This window comes from Urocampus carinirostris, chromosome 13 (assembly GCF_059441175.1).
Source record: "Urocampus carinirostris isolate Australia breed hairy pipefish chromosome 13, RoL_Ucar_1.0, whole genome shotgun sequence".
Taxonomy (NCBI): Eukaryota; Metazoa; Chordata; class Actinopteri; order Syngnathiformes; family Syngnathidae; genus Urocampus; species Urocampus carinirostris.
In genome coordinates, this window is record NC_142361.1 from 14428424 (window position 1) to 14446972 (window position 18549).

The 18549-nt window shown below is 37.9% G+C and overlaps 1 protein-coding gene across 1 annotated transcript in view; it reads left to right on the forward strand.

Annotated features, from left to right (window-relative positions):
* The window catches only part of bicc1 (BicC family RNA binding protein 1), a 111370-nt gene that overhangs the window by 77600 nt on the left and 15221 nt on the right, over nucleotides 1-18549 (forward strand). The window contains exons 9-14 of the mRNA XM_088351530.1: nucleotides 4808-4939; nucleotides 8994-9198; nucleotides 11003-11158; nucleotides 13316-13494; nucleotides 13578-13719; nucleotides 18391-18544. Of these exons, the coding sequence (XP_088207656.1) occupies nucleotides 4808-4939; nucleotides 8994-9198; nucleotides 11003-11158; nucleotides 13316-13494; nucleotides 13578-13719; nucleotides 18391-18544 (968 nt within the window). The remainder of the gene's footprint in view (nucleotides 1-4807; nucleotides 4940-8993; nucleotides 9199-11002; nucleotides 11159-13315; nucleotides 13495-13577; nucleotides 13720-18390; nucleotides 18545-18549) is intronic.

Below are 18549 nucleotides of genomic sequence, written 5' to 3' on the forward strand. Positions count from 1 at the left end.
TGAATGTAAAATACTTGATTTTTAAATATACAATTAAGATACAGGTAAAGTGTTATGCTTGTTTTTTTTTTTCCAAATGTCCGGTAGTGTTTACAAATTGGGGTTTTCATTCAAAAATGCTAATCTAGAATATTTTGTATTAGTTTTGTATTAGTTCGCACTGAGCCTTATTACAATTAACCAATTAGGTAGCAGGGCTAAAGATAAACAAAACACAAACGAATATAAACAAAACACACGGACAAAACATGCCATGTTTGTTAGTTATTTCAAAACATAGATAGATAGATACATAGATACATAGATACTTTATTCTTCCCCGTTGGGAAATTGTGCACTGTATTAAAATAAAAAGAGTAAAAGAATTACTATACTTTCTTTACTGGTAATTGTGGTTAATCAACCTATCAAAGTCCTCATCCTCTGTTTCTAAATTGAACAGTTGTGCCAAATTTACATCAATCATGCCAGGTTCACTTTCTTTACTTCAAGAGTCACTTTTTGTGGCGAGCGAATTCTTAGAAAAAATCCCAGCTTTTACGAGAGTTCTAACAATAATGCCAGCAAACATGTTTCATTTAAATCCTTTCAGCGTTGATCCATATTCTTCACTAAGTTGTTCAAGTAGACCTCGCCCAATTTCATTAGACTTCAATAAAAATGATAGCAAGCTTGGAATTTATTTGCTTCACTTGTTTTTTCGGATTTTAACCCCTAGCAGATGAGGCACCGTTAGCGAGCTGCAATTGGCGATCAGCGACTGTTGTAAGTTTTAGATTAGCATCAAGTGTTGTTGGTCACATATTTGGTATCACGTGACCATTCAAGATAGCGACATCCGTTGTGTAGTGTATTTTCTCGATGTCAGTTTTTTTCTGCAGATATGCATAAAAGGCTTATGTACATGAGAAAGTATGTACTTGGGGAACACAGCCTGGTGATATCGTTGAAATGTACTGTTGTAATTGCCGCATCACCACCTAGAAAAGTAGCACCAGCTGCCAAAAAAACAAATAACAAATGTCTGTGGCAATGCTCGCGGATTACTTAAGTTGTGCGCGCAGCTTGAAATTGGTACCCATAGAGTCACCAGTCTACAAGGAAGGTGATGCGTGCTATAAACCAAGATCTTCTACATAATGCACATACCCATTTTTTCATATCCAATCTACGCCCACACGTTCCACATTAACGTTCTCATGGTGACCTCTTCTACGTCTGCCTTAAAAAAACAACACATACCGGACAAACCGCACCATAGGGCTGGCAGCACAATCTGGAGAAAATCAAATAACTTCATGTGCGCCTTATAGTCGTGAAAATACCATAAATGTAATGTGATACATTCTAGTAACCATTTTAAAAATTAAAAAGAAAATCTCCACATAAACGTGTCTGCCTAGGATTGTATTTACAGTATTTCAAACCTGTTTAAAAAGAAAAGGGAAAAAATATATTTAAAAAAAAAATCAAAAGAAAGACTTACAGGCTTTTTTTGGCTCTTTCATTTCTACCTATGCATCGTATAGTCAAATAAATCAATGGCCACAACAAAGCATACTAATTGACAAATATATATCACCTCACATATTTTCTAAATTCCCTCAAAATCACAGTAAACACCTATAATGGTTTGTTTTACCTCAATTATTATATGTTTAGGGTTGAAAAAATCATTACAAATGTTGCTGGACTGCGGCTTTGGCAGAGAAGACAGACATTAAACAGGGCTTTCTTTTCTTTGTTCTAGTAGTCTTTCATTTAGTGTGGACAACAGTTAACAAATAACAGAGCACTTGCGGTAGCTGAACATAGTTTGCCAATGCTTTGGAAACAGGGGCAGCAGCAAGAAAAAAAAGCTTCACAAGTGCGGTGAAGAAAGGCAAACAAAAAGCCGAGAAGTAAGACAGACAGGCCTAAAATAAAATGTCAAGTGTTGTCCTGGATTGGAGTTTCCTAGCCATCAGGCGTGCATTGTGATTTGGCCCTAAACTGTTGATTACAGTTCCAATCTGAAGCACGCAATTCTGAAACTAATTACACCTATTCACAATAAGAGTGCCGGCCTTACAGTACCCGGCCCTAAAATATAGATGTCTGTGTTCTTGTGGTGATGATAATGGGAAGCATATTGCACTTGGCTGAATTTTCAGGACTCAACATGCAGATGTCCACGTTTCAGGATTTATTAAATGGGTTTACATTCTAGCCCACAGGTGATAATCATTACCATTTGTGTATTTGCTACCAGGGGTGGATTCCCGTGATTTCTGGACTATAAGGCACACCTTAAAAAAACCGGTAATCACGGTAGATGCAATTGGAAATGCATAGTTACTAATAAACGATACTGCATCTGACCCTAGAGAAAAATATACAGTGGTCTTTAAGTGCTGTCTTGAGGTCAACATGTTAATTCTACAAACATCCTTGTTACATTTTAACCAATGATGAAAGGGGTTCTTATAATAACCGAAATGCAACAATAGTATTTTTTGTCTCTGTCCAAATTTCAGGCTTGGTCAATTTTTTAACAGCTTAATATCCTTTGTTTTATAATGGTGTATGTTTAATCATTCACCCATCCATTATCTGCACCGATTATCCTCAGTAGGGTCGCAGGGTTGCTGGATCTTAGGGCAGTGGGTAGGGTACACCCTGAACCGGTTGCCAATAAGCTGCAAAGTGTAGAGATATAAATGATGTTTGGTTGACAATCATTTGTGCCAATGCAAAGTCACTGTTCTGCCTTTGAGAAACATATAGAGCAGTCTTGGGGCACCTCCTTTTGGTAAACATGTGAATTATTTGTTGCTGAAAAAAAGGTTAAGAGCAGAACTGCGACATTAGTATGGACGCCAACTTTCGAATGTTCTTTGTGAATCAATTTTTGTTGTTGCAGGTCATAATGTAAATTTATGTTGTATGATATACATTGTTTTAATTAAATGCATTTATTTATTTTTCATGCAACCCTAGCTATTACTGCAGTTTTAATTCCATGCACCTACTGTACAGTGTGCCTTATATATGAAAAAAAAATCACAAGACTAATTATTTGGGATGCGCCTTATTATCCTGTGCACGTAATAGTGTGTAAAATATGGTATGTATATAGATAGATAGATAGTTTGTTCATCCCCGAGGGGAAATTCACGCTTCCAGCAGTATCCTTGTGTTGAAAAAAAAAACAATAGTAAAGTAAAAGGAATATAATACATGAATACCCAATGTAACGTGTTGATATAGAGTATTTAAATTGTGCTACATAAAATACACACTAATAAAAGTAGGGTAATATGCAATGTGGGGGTGTGGTTTAATGTGGGCTTTTACTCCCCCCGGTGGAGTTAAAGAGCCTCATCATGGCATGAGAAAGAAATGATCTCCTCAGTCTGTCCGTGGAACAAAACTGTGACAGCAGTCTGTCGCTGAAGCTGCTCTTCCGTTTGGAGATGATGCTGTGTAGTGGATGTGATGAATTGTCCATGATTGGGCACAGCTTTTTCATATATATACAGGTATATATATATATATATATATATATATATATATATATATATATATATATATATATATATATATATATATATATATATATATATATATATATATATAATGGAAGCTATCTATTTAGGTCGTAAGTTAGCTCGCAATTCATCTAGCTAACTAGCTATTGTATGTGTATATTGACCGATATGAGATCTTCAGGCCCGTTACCAATAACGATTATCCGTATTGAGATGAGGCCGATAACTGATATTAACTGATCTTTGGAGCCGATATTCATTTGCTGTAAAAGCTTAAAAATTGAGATTTTTTTATAATGCAAAAAGAAAATAACAATTATAAATTCAATTTAAACGTTATAGCTCTCTGAAACCCTTTATATTAATACATTTGAATTACAACACAACGAACATGACCAATTTTTCACTTAAATTTACTGTGCAGGAAATAAGAGGAGGTTTAGCAGCAACTCGTACACAGCTATATAAATAGCTCCCTGAATTTTTTTTTTCAATAAAGAAATTTAAATCATGTCAATACAACTTAAATTAACTTAAAAGAAAAAGTGCAAAAAGCAATGGAAACTTCAACAGAGCTCGCAAATTGAAAAGTGTGGGCCACACCTGTTTTAGAACCAGATTGACCAACTAATGCCATAAACTGTAATTAATCTGTCTCCACTTGAGCCTGCTTTCCTTAAACATGTTAACTACACTTTTTGGCTACCGCTTAATCACAAACCTTTTAGAATATCAAAATTGTAATGTGTTACTATTATTGCTTTTCTTTATGTTTCGTGATGGACATTTTAAGAGAGACGTGAAGCCAGGGGTGATCGAGGTGACTGGTGGGGAAGTTTGGCTCTCAGTTTGTTGCATGAATGAGTGTGAGCTGTATAATGTATATATTATCTAATGTATATATATATATATATATATATATATATATATAATGTAACTAGTTGGCTGGTGATTAAGCTTTCTACTTAGCTTGATTGCTAGCCATCACCTAGTTTTACAGGCCCTTATCTCACCGCGTAGTTGTTTTACAAATCTATTAATCCTGATCAAAGTTTTACACACTCTATTCAGTAATTGCTCCTTTTTTACATTTTTTAAGTGAAATACCATTGTTTTTTTAACAACAACTTCAGATTACCAGGCATTTCAGTACATTCTAATATCCAAATTGTAACCCTCAGTTGCAAATGTTTTTATCACAATAAATTACATTGCTGAATCTGTTTGTCGCCTATAATCATGACATCTGTGTATATTTTTCCCATTGTGTTTCTCAGGGCTGCCTGCCACTGGTGCTAATGTTTGACATTAAAGAGGATGTGGATGTCGAACCTCAGTGCATCACAGCCCTCATGGAGCAACTGGACGTCTTTATCAGTATTAAGCCCAAGCCTAAGCAGCCCAGCAAGGTAAGATAGTCACTCTCGTCTTTGCCTGTTTTCAATGAAAGAACAACAGTCCGGCTTAAAGGAAGCGCCTCACATCCTCTGAGGCGAGCAGGGAAGGTTTTGTCTGTTCAGTTGTATTAAATCAAGCATATTGACAGGTCACGTTTTATACGTAAAAAGCAAAAAGCAGGAAGGGAACCTAAAGGCATTCCCTCAGAGTGTCTGTTGAGGTGGAAAAGCGCACTCTATCTTCAAGCTGTGAGTTCCTGTGTTTTGTATCGGTTGTGAGACTTTTTAGTTAATGTGCGTGAAAAAATAATTATGAACAGCAGGTAAATTGGTACCCATAGAGTCACCAGTCTACAAGGAAGGTGATGCGTGCTATAAACCAAGATCTTCTACATACTAAATTGTTTAAGATAGATAGATAGATAGATAGATAGATACTGTATTCATCTTCGCAGGGAAATTCACAGTGCATGTTTACAGAGCGCTACTAAAGATTAAGAATTTTCCGTAGTTTACTACACAAGCAAATTACCTCATACTTATTTTCTATGAAAACTACAAAATTAAAAATCAAGCAATGTTAATTTTGTATTGATAATGTAGATTTTTACAAAAATTTTGGTTACTACGAATATTAAAAACTTATATGCCACTTATTAGGTTTTTAAGTGATAACATTGTCTGAAAACCACTTTCAACCTAAAAGTGGCACTATTAAATACGATAAGTAAAACATTTTCCAAATCTGAAAATTCTCATTATCCATTCTGAAATGCAATTTATTAAAATTTAACAGCTCTTTTGACTTAAAAGAAATAATAATAAATAAATAACTGATACAATAATGCAAAAGTCGCAAATAGTTTAAACAGCAAACTGCAAAATTAAATTTAACTCTCAAGCTATATGCATCCAAAATATACCATATTTGATGCACTTTGAGGTGCACCAGAATATAAGGGGCGCCCCCAAAAATAATAATCATTTTTTTGTTCAAATATATAAGGCGCACTAGACTATAAGGCGCATTAAATTAAAACTTCAGCAAGAGCTACAGTATTTATTCATGTATAACCATTGCACATGTTATACACGACAATTCACAAAACAATCTACAACAGGAAATAAACTTGCTGTGGTGAGAATGCTAAAACCTAACCCCAAGACCAATAGTGATACAGATTACATACAAAATAACATTCAGTTTCATCTCGTCATCACACTATTTTATTCACTGTGCCAAACACAAATTTTTAAGAATGGAAAAAAAAACGAACGTTTTCCTGATAGATAAAAATATATGCAAAAATATCTTATCTTTCAGGACCACTTTGTGTTTACTCCATTCTCTAACATTCTTTCCGGCACCATGAGTAAAAATAATAAGATAAAATCAAATGCATTTTGTATGCATCTACTTCACGAGTGGTGTAGTGCTCTCACTGCCATAACCCTGGTTCAATTCTTGTTGCTTACGGAAATTTGCGATTTAAGTCAGTGATGTTTTTAGATTGATCAATCATTGCACCAATTTCATAAAACCTCTCCCGTATATTTGCTGTATGCACTTCCAATATAATGCACTGTAATTTGCTGTGTACAAGGCGCACCGGGATATAATGTGCACTTTCAAATTCCTGGCCAATCGTGGGAGTTTAGGTGCGCCTCATAGTCTGGAAAATACTGTATATTCAATATAATCTAAGTTAATTTGCCAAAGACCTAACCTTTAACTCAAAATCTTGATATTCCTATTGTTTGTGAAGTATGATGTATTAAAATAGTTGGCTCACTTTTGGGCAATCCAGACTTCCCAGTAGACTTTCGTGGGCCAACGGGCTGCACGCCTTATCCATACTGACGTACAGGGACTAGTGTAGAGATGCCAAACACGGTTCCAGCCCTCCTAACTCAGACCGGACTAAGAACCCTTCACTTAAATATGTTAATGAGGTGACAGTAGTAGGCCCGTCCAAAGGCGGCCTGCTTCCTTCCCACTTTGGCACCGTCATAAAAGACATTTGGATTTTCCTTTTAGGATGTTGGCAAAATGCAAACATGGTGTTTTTATTTTATTTTTTTTCTACCTTGGATTTATGCATGTTTGAAATCCAGGAAGGACGGAGCTTGTGGTTTGGCTGGATATGGTCCGTGTGATCACTAGACGCTTGTGCGGCCTGACCTGATTATTTCTCGACAACTCACATTGGATTCATTTTCACAATATTTGTGTTAAGTGGGCGACTTGAGGTTCTGTGTGTCTTTCTCCAAATATTAACATCGTGTTAATACCGCGGCCAATGACTATGTTTTTCTGTGTTTGTGACTGCGACCTACTTGGTTTTTTTACATACCATTGTAATATCAATTGAATAGAAAGCAGTGTAATTATTACTGAATGTTTTGTAAAAAGCACACTTTATCGGATACATTTTTTTATTGCATGAGAAAAATGTAATATCCAGATACATATTTTGGTGATAATACTCAACTTAATGCTGAAAGTATTTTAATCCAGAATAATTTATCGTGCATAACCAAATTGAGTGATTTAACCGCATCATGAAGCTTCATTTTTTAAATGCAGGTTTGTCTGAATCAAACGGGTGTCAGACTTAGGTATTTCCTCGCCATGTTTTGCATTTTTGGTACATTGTGGATTTTTTGGGTTTGTCAGATTTTTGCATACTTTGCGGAATTTCACCATCACCCAAACAAATCCGAAAAACTGCCTTCTGTTTCCTGAGCGCTGATTGAGGCAATACAAATGAATTTTTTTCATAACTAGTCACAAACGAATACCCCCTATGTTTGCCGTTTCTGGCCAATCTGATCAGAAGGGCAAACACAGGCATCGTCATTTAAATACATGTCGTTTAAGCATTTAAATGTTGACATTGATTAAAGTATAATTTATATGGCGTCACTCACCAAAATCAACAAAGTACCATGCTTGTTCTCGCTCCAAAGGGTTAGTATGTTTCTCGTCTGTATACAATATGTGCCAAGAAAACACGTTCTACATATGGATAGATACACTTTTTGCATCTACTATACATAGAATGCATTTTAGTTGTATGGCAAGAAAATAAAACAGAAATGTCCCGTGTATATGCGGTTCCTACTATGCGGAAATTCACTTAATACAGGGGGTTTTGGAATGGATTAACCACAAAAATCAAGGGAATACTGTATTTCCTTTGAAACTGAACATAGAAATGTTGACCTTTTTTACATCATGATCCCAAAATTATCATTATGTCCAGCGTGGAATGTGAAGTCAAAGCAAGTTGTCTTCAAATCTGATCCAATGCACATATGGCTGCAAGTAGTCCATTTAAAACAAAAACTTAAAGTCTATCGTTGTCATATATAATCAGATCATTGTATGATCATATTACATTTCCAAAAATGTTGGCCTGAGATGAAGCCTGGCCTCCTTTTCGTTATTTACATTCCGCATTGTTGTGGTTCGCTCGTTTCAGTTAGTTTTGTGATATATTTTCCTGTCCCTTTACGTTTTCCAATCCTATCAGCATCATTATAAGCAGCCTTTGATAGACATCAGTTGCTGCTGTCACTGTTGTGTGACGGCAAATTTTTGTCTGAAAGACTGCAGAAATGTTAAAAATACATCAAATAAAGCCTGTCCATTCAACCGTTTGTGGTGTCGTTAATTCATACTTTAAACTGTGTGCTGTAATTGTCCACACATGTTCCTCTCGGCATTCCTCATCATAACGTCTGATTGTTGACCTTTCTGCCTCCTGATGTGACTTCCAAGGCAGGCTGTTTTTTTCCTTCTGTGTCTAAGTGAGCGTAATGTGCAGGCGAAAAGAGCCGTCCATCAAACGTTGCTCCCACACGACGCTCTTTGTCTAATCTTTTCTTAATTCCCCTCTTCCTTCCTTTCAATCTTGTTTGTCTCTCCCCATCCTCCTTTTTACTCCGTATCTCCACATCCAACATTCCCTAACTATTTCCCATCCCTTGCCAATCCCCTACCATGTTTCCACACAATAATAATAATATTTTTTTTGTTGTGCAACTTCTCACTTTTTTCCAGTCTGTTATTGTCAAGAGTGTCGAGAGAAACGCCGTCAGCATGTACGAAGCGCGCAAGTTCCTGCTGGGTCTGGAGAGCAATGGCGTGTCTTGCACCTCGGCCTCGATGACCATCAACCCGACCCCCAATGGGCCCTCGCCTTCCCTAATCTGCCCTGTCGGCCTCGACATCCTGGCCTCAGCTGGTCTGGGGCTCAGCAACTTGGGTAAAAAAAAATCATTACTGGCATGGGCACATGTCACATTCTGACTGAATGATAACAATGAAAAGCCCCTAAATATAATTTTCTGCAATAACTAATGTAAACAAAAACAGTTTCCCCCACACACTTCTCCAGATAGCACTACCGTATTTAAGTTTGAACAAGATTTATAATAATTGTTAAACTAAAAAATCTACAATAACAAGTTTTTTTTTTTTACATTTGAATTGACATGTTGCCTGAATTGACAGTCTCAATGTTTTTATTATCACTTGTGGTCAGTGTTTTGTAAAAAGCACACATATATATATATATATATATATATGTATGCATGCATGCATGCATGCACTTAAAGGTTAGGTTTTTAAAATTATTATTAAAATCAGCAAAATATCTATACTCTAATACCTCATTGAGCATATGATTAGTATATAAAAAGAAAAATCTTCTGGCAACTAACTACTGGCATGGACAAATGTTACAGTTACTTGGCTGATTACTGGAAGAAAGCAATTATATTGAGCAATAGCATGCTCTTTTTCCAAAGATAAGATAAGATTTTTAAGTCACACTCAGAAAAAATAGCATATTTAAACCTTTGGCTTTTTAATATCATGATTGACTGTCATACCGGTTATATTGGCGTACTTTATGCACACTAGCGTAATGCTAATGGTAACAACAACCATTTTGTGTTGCTATGACTATACATTTACCACTTTGAAGGCGAACAATGACCAAAGTTATGATTTCATAAATGAATGAGCAATGTTAGACGCCTTTTTGGCAGAGAAAGTAAAAGGATGTTTATTCATATTCCAGTAGGACAGGGCAATAAGACCAAAGTTGAAATCTCAAATTTGTCTGTCAGTCTGGAAGTTAACAATTTTGATAGAATTTTTTTAACAGAGACCTCATTACACGCCTTTATTTAAATAGAAATGTATTGATTAAAACATCAATCCTGGGCAAAAAGAGCTATTGGAAACATAATCAATGTAATTGTTAACTTTAGACTGATACTATCTTTGGGTTATGTACTTGCTTATATCCACATGTTTAAGTTCCGACATTTGATTTCACAATATAGCAAATGTTAAATAGCAAATGCAATGTTAATGAGAATGTTGTGTAGACAAGTGGGGCAGTACTACATAGATTCCTGGTTGCCTACATCTACCATCGGTATCATTTTAGAGAGGTAAGAATCTGTAATCCTTTATAGTGGTGTGTTCCCTGTTTTAACTCAATAAACGTGCATTTTACGACCACACTTTTCCTGCCAAATGGAAAGTGGGAAAAAGTAGATTTAATGTAAATAATCAGTTGACCAAAAGATAATAGTGCCATTCTGTGCAGGCCATAGACTCAGTTGAAAGTTGCTGGACCAAGATGTGGATGGGCCCACATCCTGGCCGTTAGTAATTGCTACATGCTTTTCTTGCTCAGATTACATAGAAGTCTGCCAGGAGAGTCCCGTGCCTTCCTACTTGAGCCAACTGAACCCCTCGCTGAAACCACAGAGTTGCTTCTTTGTGTTTTCATAAGCTGCATTTGAGGCAAAGCACTCAGCGGCTCGTTGTCTCAATAACAAGGTTGCACCGGGCACTGCCGATAGGTGCTGACCTTGCGGAGAGGCGAGAAATTCCTTCTCACGCATGCCTACTTCCTTAACGGGATTCTTGTTAAAAAGGAGGAACGGCAAGATTATTTTCCCACAGGCCTTGACAAAACATTTGATGATGTCTTGAAAAAATATTGTTATGCTGAGGTGGGACCACCGCTGATTTTTCTGCATTGCCTATAGGCTTCCTGGGTGCCACAGCATCCCACTCGCTCGCCAACTCTGCTTCCCCCAATGCTGTCCTCAACAGCCTAAACTCTTCTATGAGCCCCCTGCAGGCCACCAGCCCCAGCACCCCTGCACCATCGCTCTGGCCCAGCTCCCTCACTAGTACCCAAGGTAAGGAGATGGAATACATTTCTTCTACTCATATCTACTGATCCAAAAATAATCACTTTTCACCTGACTTGAGATGCACTATTTTCATTGCACTATAGCTGCGATGCACTTACAACTTTGGCCAGTCTCTAAGCACTTCCCTGTAAATATTTTTGCCTATTTATCCTGACTATCTGTTCGTTATTTTTCTCTTACAAGTCCTTATTACATGTTTATCCTGAAGCAATTTTTACTATGTTTTTATCAATGTCCATGAAGACTATTCTAATTCTAATGTCCCAAAATTTTGAGACACAAGCCACTCTTAAAAATTGGCATGTAAAATTAACAGGGGATTCATTTTTTCACAAATACTTTCGAAGGAGTTATGTCCAATACTGAGGTGTCTTTACGCCGCATGGAACTAGGCAAACGTGCTAGTTCTTACCTGTAGTTGGTCTAATTCCTTTTGATTGTAAGGTGATCTTAAGTGACACGCTTACATCGGTATTCATGTTGAAGAAAAATGATCCTATTAATTTCATTCAAAGTCTGTTAAAATATTCTCATTACAATAAGCACACATGAGCCAAAAGGGATGAAGGGACAGCTTTTGCATTACAGTAGCGGTCAAAACCTTTTGTTTTTCCAAAGAAGATACCTGTCAGATAACACAAACAAAACAAAAATAACAATCAATGACACACATACAATTTGGCTACTTAAAAATACTTAAAACGTTTTAGGAAACAAATAAACACAGACCAAAAATATATATTTTACATTGGCAAATATTTGAGCTCCAGTCAGTGGTTATTTGCTGTTAACATATAAATTTAATGCTAATGAACAAATTTTGCTGACCAATAAAATGAGTGAAGATTTGTTAAAATTGTTATCAAGTGTTGCTAATGTCGCAAGTAACTAATTCCAGCCACAGAGAAGCAACACTAGCCACAGTGATAATCTTTCAGTTCCAAGCGTCAGTTAGTTTGACACGTATAAGCAAAAGCAAAGTTTGATTCATCATCAGATCCACTGAAGAGTTAGTTCCCTCGACGTGCTTTTTTGCGTTTATTTGTATCTTTCACGATGATCTTCTGTTTTCTCAATTCTCTAACAATTGTTTTCTGCACTGTAAGTAAAAATGATTTGATTGTGCGATATAAGGTAATGCTTTGTAGTGCGGTAAGGTTTGGATGTTCCCACCCCCGCAACATGGTTTTGAATCCAATTGCAAGCAATGTTTTGGTCAGTGACATTTTTGGACTGATCGATCATTATATATTCATTATATATACCCTAAGTATATAAAATGTGCAAATGTTATACACAAATAACCACGGCAGCTCTTACTTTAGTTTTTATTTCATACGCCGTGTAGTCCAGTGTGCCTTAAACATGAAAGATGTATGATAAAAGACAATTTTTGGGGGGAGGTGCGGCCTATAATCTGGTGGAAAATAGTGTGGAAAATATGGTAAATATTATACTCCAGTACATAAATAATCACAGTATGAAAAACGGCGGAAATGTATGCCAGCATCTTCAAATCATTACCTCTGCTACAATCCCAGAAAATATTGCAATTTATTTAGAACTGGCCCACTTTGGGTTACGTAAAGCCCTTGGGTACTGAAACTTTTGATACAACGCAGAATAGGGCTACATGATTAACCGAAATCTAATCACTATTGTGTTGTGACGTGGTGCGAATATGTAATCACAAGACAGGACTTATAATTACGATTTCTTCCTCCCCTTGTATGATTTGAGTGATGGAATGTTTTTCCAACCAGAATTGTCACAGTTTGGGTTTTAACAGCGCCAATCAGAGGCATGTTTTAATGGCACTGGCCAATAAAGGCGAGGCAAAGTTTGCAAGCAGCACACTATGCCACACAAACACAGATTAACCCCAACTAATCTCCCCAGAAGAGGACACTGTTTTCTTAAGGTTGAAGCATGACACTATGAAGTAGTGACAAAAAATAAAACTAACACAGAAAATGCAATTTATCTTTTAAAACCGCAAACCGCATCAAAATTGCAATGCTGGTACTTGCCTGAGAATTCGCAATCGGTATTTTTCAGAAATCGTGCAGCCCAAGCATGGAAATTTCTTAAGGAAATTCAGTCCACAAGAATGCTTTTGTAACGTTTATTGTGTTGCTACAGCCTTTTCGTCCCAGTTGATGCTGCACCCGGCAACCCTGAGCAGCATCCTGCTGTCAGGCGTGCAAGGTTACACGCAGAGCACACCCTCCCCCCCGCCAGGCCTGGCGCCCATCGACAAGCAGCCCAACGGCGTTCCCGACTGCGCCAAGGCGGCCTGCGCTCTCAACGGACACGTGAAGGTCCCCCCCCCTCAATCTCTCCACTCTGCTGTTATTTATAAAACAGCTTTGCTGAATATTGAGACTCATCATTTCCCCTGCAGCACCCGGCCTCTGTCTACGGGAGATTAACCACCGCTTCGCTTGCTGAAACAGTTTTGAGTCCAGCGCCTTGCGACTCTGTCCAAGAGGCCAGCGGACACAATCCATCTGAACCTTTGTCTAGCAAGTCCGGTACCGATGAAGGTACTTACCATGTTCAAGCGCATGCAGAGGGTGTGTTAGAATATATTTGAAATGATATACACCATTTATTCATGTAGAACGCACATTTTATGGATGCAAAAAACTCAAATTCTGGGTGTGCGTTACAGTAGTACATTAGTACCATATCTGAGCAAATGGTCTGCATTTATATACCACTTTACAAGTCAATGAAGACCTTCCAAAGCGCTCTTCCCTTTTACACACTAACTAACCGATAGCAGCGTCAGCCATGCAAGGCAACTACTTGCTATCGGGGGCATTAGGGATTCATTGGGGATCCAGTGTCTTGCCCAAGGACACTTCGACATATAACACGGAGGAGCCAGGAATCAAACCTGCAACCTCTTGATCCCAAGACACGCGCTTTACCTCCTGAGCTAATGCTGCCCCAAATGATTGATTGATGAGTCCAAAACCTTTGCTTAACCATATTAGCAAAACATTGGATGTAATGGAATTTGAGCCCAGATCACTGCAATGAATACGTCGAGTTTTAACCACTATGGTAATAGCTGACACAGTAAAAGGCTTTAGATGTTGTCTTATCATCACACTGTTTTCATTCATGTTGCCATGTTGTACAACGTTGTAATGGGGCTTTATGGTAAATAGGTCAGCCAATAAAATGCTGTACAACGTGGTACGTTAAGTAAATGTAGTTTAATGATCAGATAAAACCTTATGCCTTTTCTTACATAATCTATAACCCTAGTCTTCTTCTGGTTAAGATCTGGCACATTCACGCTGCAATTTCTTCAAATCCCGCATCCAATTTGCAAATATGGTCAGTAATATTTTTTGACTGGTCAAATATATTAATTTATTAAGAATTGTGAAAATTTTCAACACAATGTTTGTGACCTATGTTAAATTTCAGCTGAGAAAAAATGGAATTATTTTCAATAGCGTATTTTATTCCATTTTTGTTCATACTATCAGCAAATATAAGGAAAATTTTACTTTAAAATATTAGCCAGGTCAGAAAAGTTCTGGCCACAGGACAAAGTTCCAACATTGTATTTTGACATAGAGTAACAAGAATGTTGCTTAAATTTGAAGCGTGATTCATGTTGCATACAAACACTTTGCAAAAGTTTTTGTAGTTTTGGGTAACATCTGGGTCGGTTCCGGATTATTTTCAATTTTGTCGTAATAACAAAAAATAGAAATGTCTTTCATATAAACAAAAACAATAATATCCAGCTGGATTTAATGCAAGTGATTTTAGTGGTTGGGCAGCACGGCGGCTGAGTGGTTAGCGCGTCCGCGGCACAGTTCAGATGAGATCGAACCTACCTTTATTTTCCCCGTGCTTGCGTGGGTTTACTCCGGGCACTCTGGTTTCTTCCTACCTTCTAAAAACATGCATGTCAGGTTAATTGGCCGGTCCAAATTGTCCCTAGCTATGAATGAGCGAGTGAGTTGTCTGTCTCTGTGTGCCCTGCAACTGGCTGGCAAATCAGTTCAGGGTGTCCCCTGCTCACTGCCTGAAGACACCTGGGATGGGCTCCAGCACCCCCGCGACCCTACTGAGGATAAGCGGTGCAGATGATGGATGGATGGATTTTAGTGGCAGCTGTACCATCTAAACTGCCCTTTATCTTAGGATGGGTTTCGAATGCAGAAAGTTATATTTCAAGAAAATAGAAGAATCCTTTTTCTACTTTTTTAATTTAAACACCAACAAGCATGTGTTAACATATTTAATAATACTTTGTGGTATACGTACATAAATGTAAACAGTTGGTTAACAGGATTGTCTGACTAAATTAGTGCACTGCTACCCTTCTGGCAGTTTTGCCCATATTCAGTCCTATGCGTACAAAAACAATTAAATAACATAAATTGACCCTAGAAATGGTTTCAGTCAAATTAATTTTTAAGTAGTTTTTGGCATTTGATGAATTTAATATAGTACCTAGACAGCTTAAGTTACTGTTTGTTTGTTTTAACTTTTTACACGTAAATGTGCTCTTCGGTAAAAATCTTCATGAACTTGGCCATTCTCGCGTATTTTTGATTCATTGCTGACTCAAGTAATCAAAACCAGCAGAAGTGACAGACAGATGTAGCAGTGTGATACCTGAGTCCATTCTCATCAACTAAGCATTCTGAAGAAAACGACTAAAAATAAATGGGGTGCCTGAGTTGGTGGTGGTGGAAGTTACTGTATTATGATCTCTCAACTAGGACACCTGAGCACACATTTTTAGTTGTTTAACGGATGGAAACGATTAGACCAGTTTAGATTTTTCCATTATGGTGGATTTCCTGAGTTTAATAAAAATCGATTTTTATTTGGACTTTATTCTTTTCCTTAATTATGAATGGTATTGTCGAATATATAAAATGTTAATACCAGTGTCTGAAACTCATGACAAAAAGTTACCGGACACATATACTGGACTGTCTCAGAAAATTAGAATATTGTGATAAAGTTTTTTATTTTCTGTAATGCAATTAAAAAAACAAAAATGTCATACATTCTGGATTCATTACACATCAACTGAACTATTTCAAGCCTTTTATTATTTGAATATTGCTGATTTTGGCTTACAGCTGAAAAAAACTCAAAAATCCTATTTCAAAATATTAGAATACTTCCTCAGACCAAGTAAAAAAATAATTTTATAACAGCAAAACTAAATCAAACATTTGAAAATGTCCATTGATGCACTCAGTACTTGGTTGGGAATCCTTTTGCACGGATTACTGCATCAATCCGGCGTGGCATGGAGGCAATCAGCTTGTGGCATTGCTGAGGTGTTATTGATGCCCAGGATGCTTCGATAGCGGCCTTCAGCTCATTTGCATTTGTAGGTCTGGTGTCTTTCATCTTCTTCTTAACTATACCCCACAAATTCTCGATGGGGTTCAGGTCAGGGGAATTAGCAGGCCAATCAAGGACAGTGATGCCATGGTCAGTGCACCAGTTACTGGTGGTTTTGGCACTGTGGGCAGGTGCCAGATCATGCTGGAAAATGAAATACTCATCTCCATAGAGCTTTTCAGCAGATGGAAGCATGTAGTGCTCTAAAATCTCTTGGTACACAGTTGCATTTACTCTGGACTTGATGAAACACAGTGGACCAACACCAGCAGCTGACATGGCTCCCCAAACCATTGCTGACTGTGGGAACTTCACACTGGATTTCAAGCAACTTGGATTTTGCTCTTCTCCAGCCTTTCTCCAGACTCTGGCGCCTTGACTTCCAAATGAAATGCAAAACTTGCTTTCGTCTGAAAAGAGGACTTTGGACCACTCTGCAACTGTCCAGTGCTTCTTCTCCATAGCCCAAGTCAGACGCTTCTTCCGTTGTCTTGAGTTCAGAAGTGGCTTGACCATGGGAATACGGCTATTGTAGCCCATTTCCCGGACACGTCTGTGAACTGTGGCTTTTGATACCTAGACTCCAGCTTCAGCCCACTGTCTTTAAAGCTCCCTCAAATTCTGGAAGCGGCTCTTCTTCACAATTTTGTTAAGGCTGCGGTCATCTCTCTTGGTTGTGCAGCGTTTCCAGCCACATTTTTCCCTTCCGACAGACTTTTTGTGGATATGCTTTGAAACTGCACTCTGTGAACAGCCTGCTCTTTGAGAAATTTCTTTTTGTGTCTTACCCTCCTGATGGAGGGTATCAATGATGGTCCTCTGGACAGCAGTCAGATCAGCAGTGATTTAGTTTACTGAACCAAGCTGAGTGTTTTTAAGGCTCAGGAAACCCTCGCAAGGTGTTTCGAGTTAATTAGATGATTCAGGTGATTAGTTGAATAGCCTACTTGTATACTTTTTCATGATATTCTAATATTTTGAGATAGGATTTTTGAGTTTTCTTAAGCTGTAAGCCAAATTCAGCAATATTCAAATAATAAAAGGCTTGAAATAGTTCAGTTGATGTGTAATGAATCCAGAATGTATGACATTTTTGTTTTTTTTGATTGCATTACAGAAAATAAAGAACTTTATCACAATATTCTAATTTTCTGAGACAGTCCAGTAGTATACAGTAGTATATCTACTGCTTAACTTAACTCGGGAGCTTTAGCCTGTCTTGTCCTTCTTCGTTATTATTTTCTCTTCATGTTACAAGTTGTATGAATTATAGAAGTTGTTAAACGCATGAAAGAATACTTCAAATGAACTCATTTCCCTGTGCATTTCTTCACCTTACCTTCTCGGTTTTTTGTTACTCACGAGAGGAGACAGTTTAACTTTTGCCCACTTTATGGTTTCTCCGCTCGATTCTTTCTCTCTCACGCGTCTCCTTTTTCCCGCATGTTTATCAAACGCGTCCTTCTCGATGTGATGCGTCACGAGCAAGTTTTCCCTCCCTCCCATTTCGCTTCCATCTTTCCATCGCCGCCTCCTAAGTCTCCCGTATTTGCACTGGCTGGCCGGATTTGGGAGGGCGGGCCGCTCAGACGACAATCCCTCGAGGGTTTCATTAGATCGCCTCACATCATGTTATTTTTCTTGGCTCAAACAGACCTTGAATGCATATTCATTTAATGTTGACTATGCGCACGTGAACTCTGAAACATCCTGTTGTGCAGCATATATTGGCCAGACGAAAGGAAATTTTACAGCTGCTGTTTTTCACCAGTGTGCAAACCCAGCGGGGCCTTTAATTTTGCCATTGTTTTGTGTTTCAGGCTCGGACACGTTTGTGGAGGTGGGCATGCCAAGGAGCCCCTCACACTCAGCCAGCAGCAGCGAGCTGAAACAAATGCTGGCTTCCTGCAAGACGTCTTCGGGGAAACGGCAAGCCGTGGAGCTGCTTCAAGGCACCAAGAATTCACACCTACAGTATG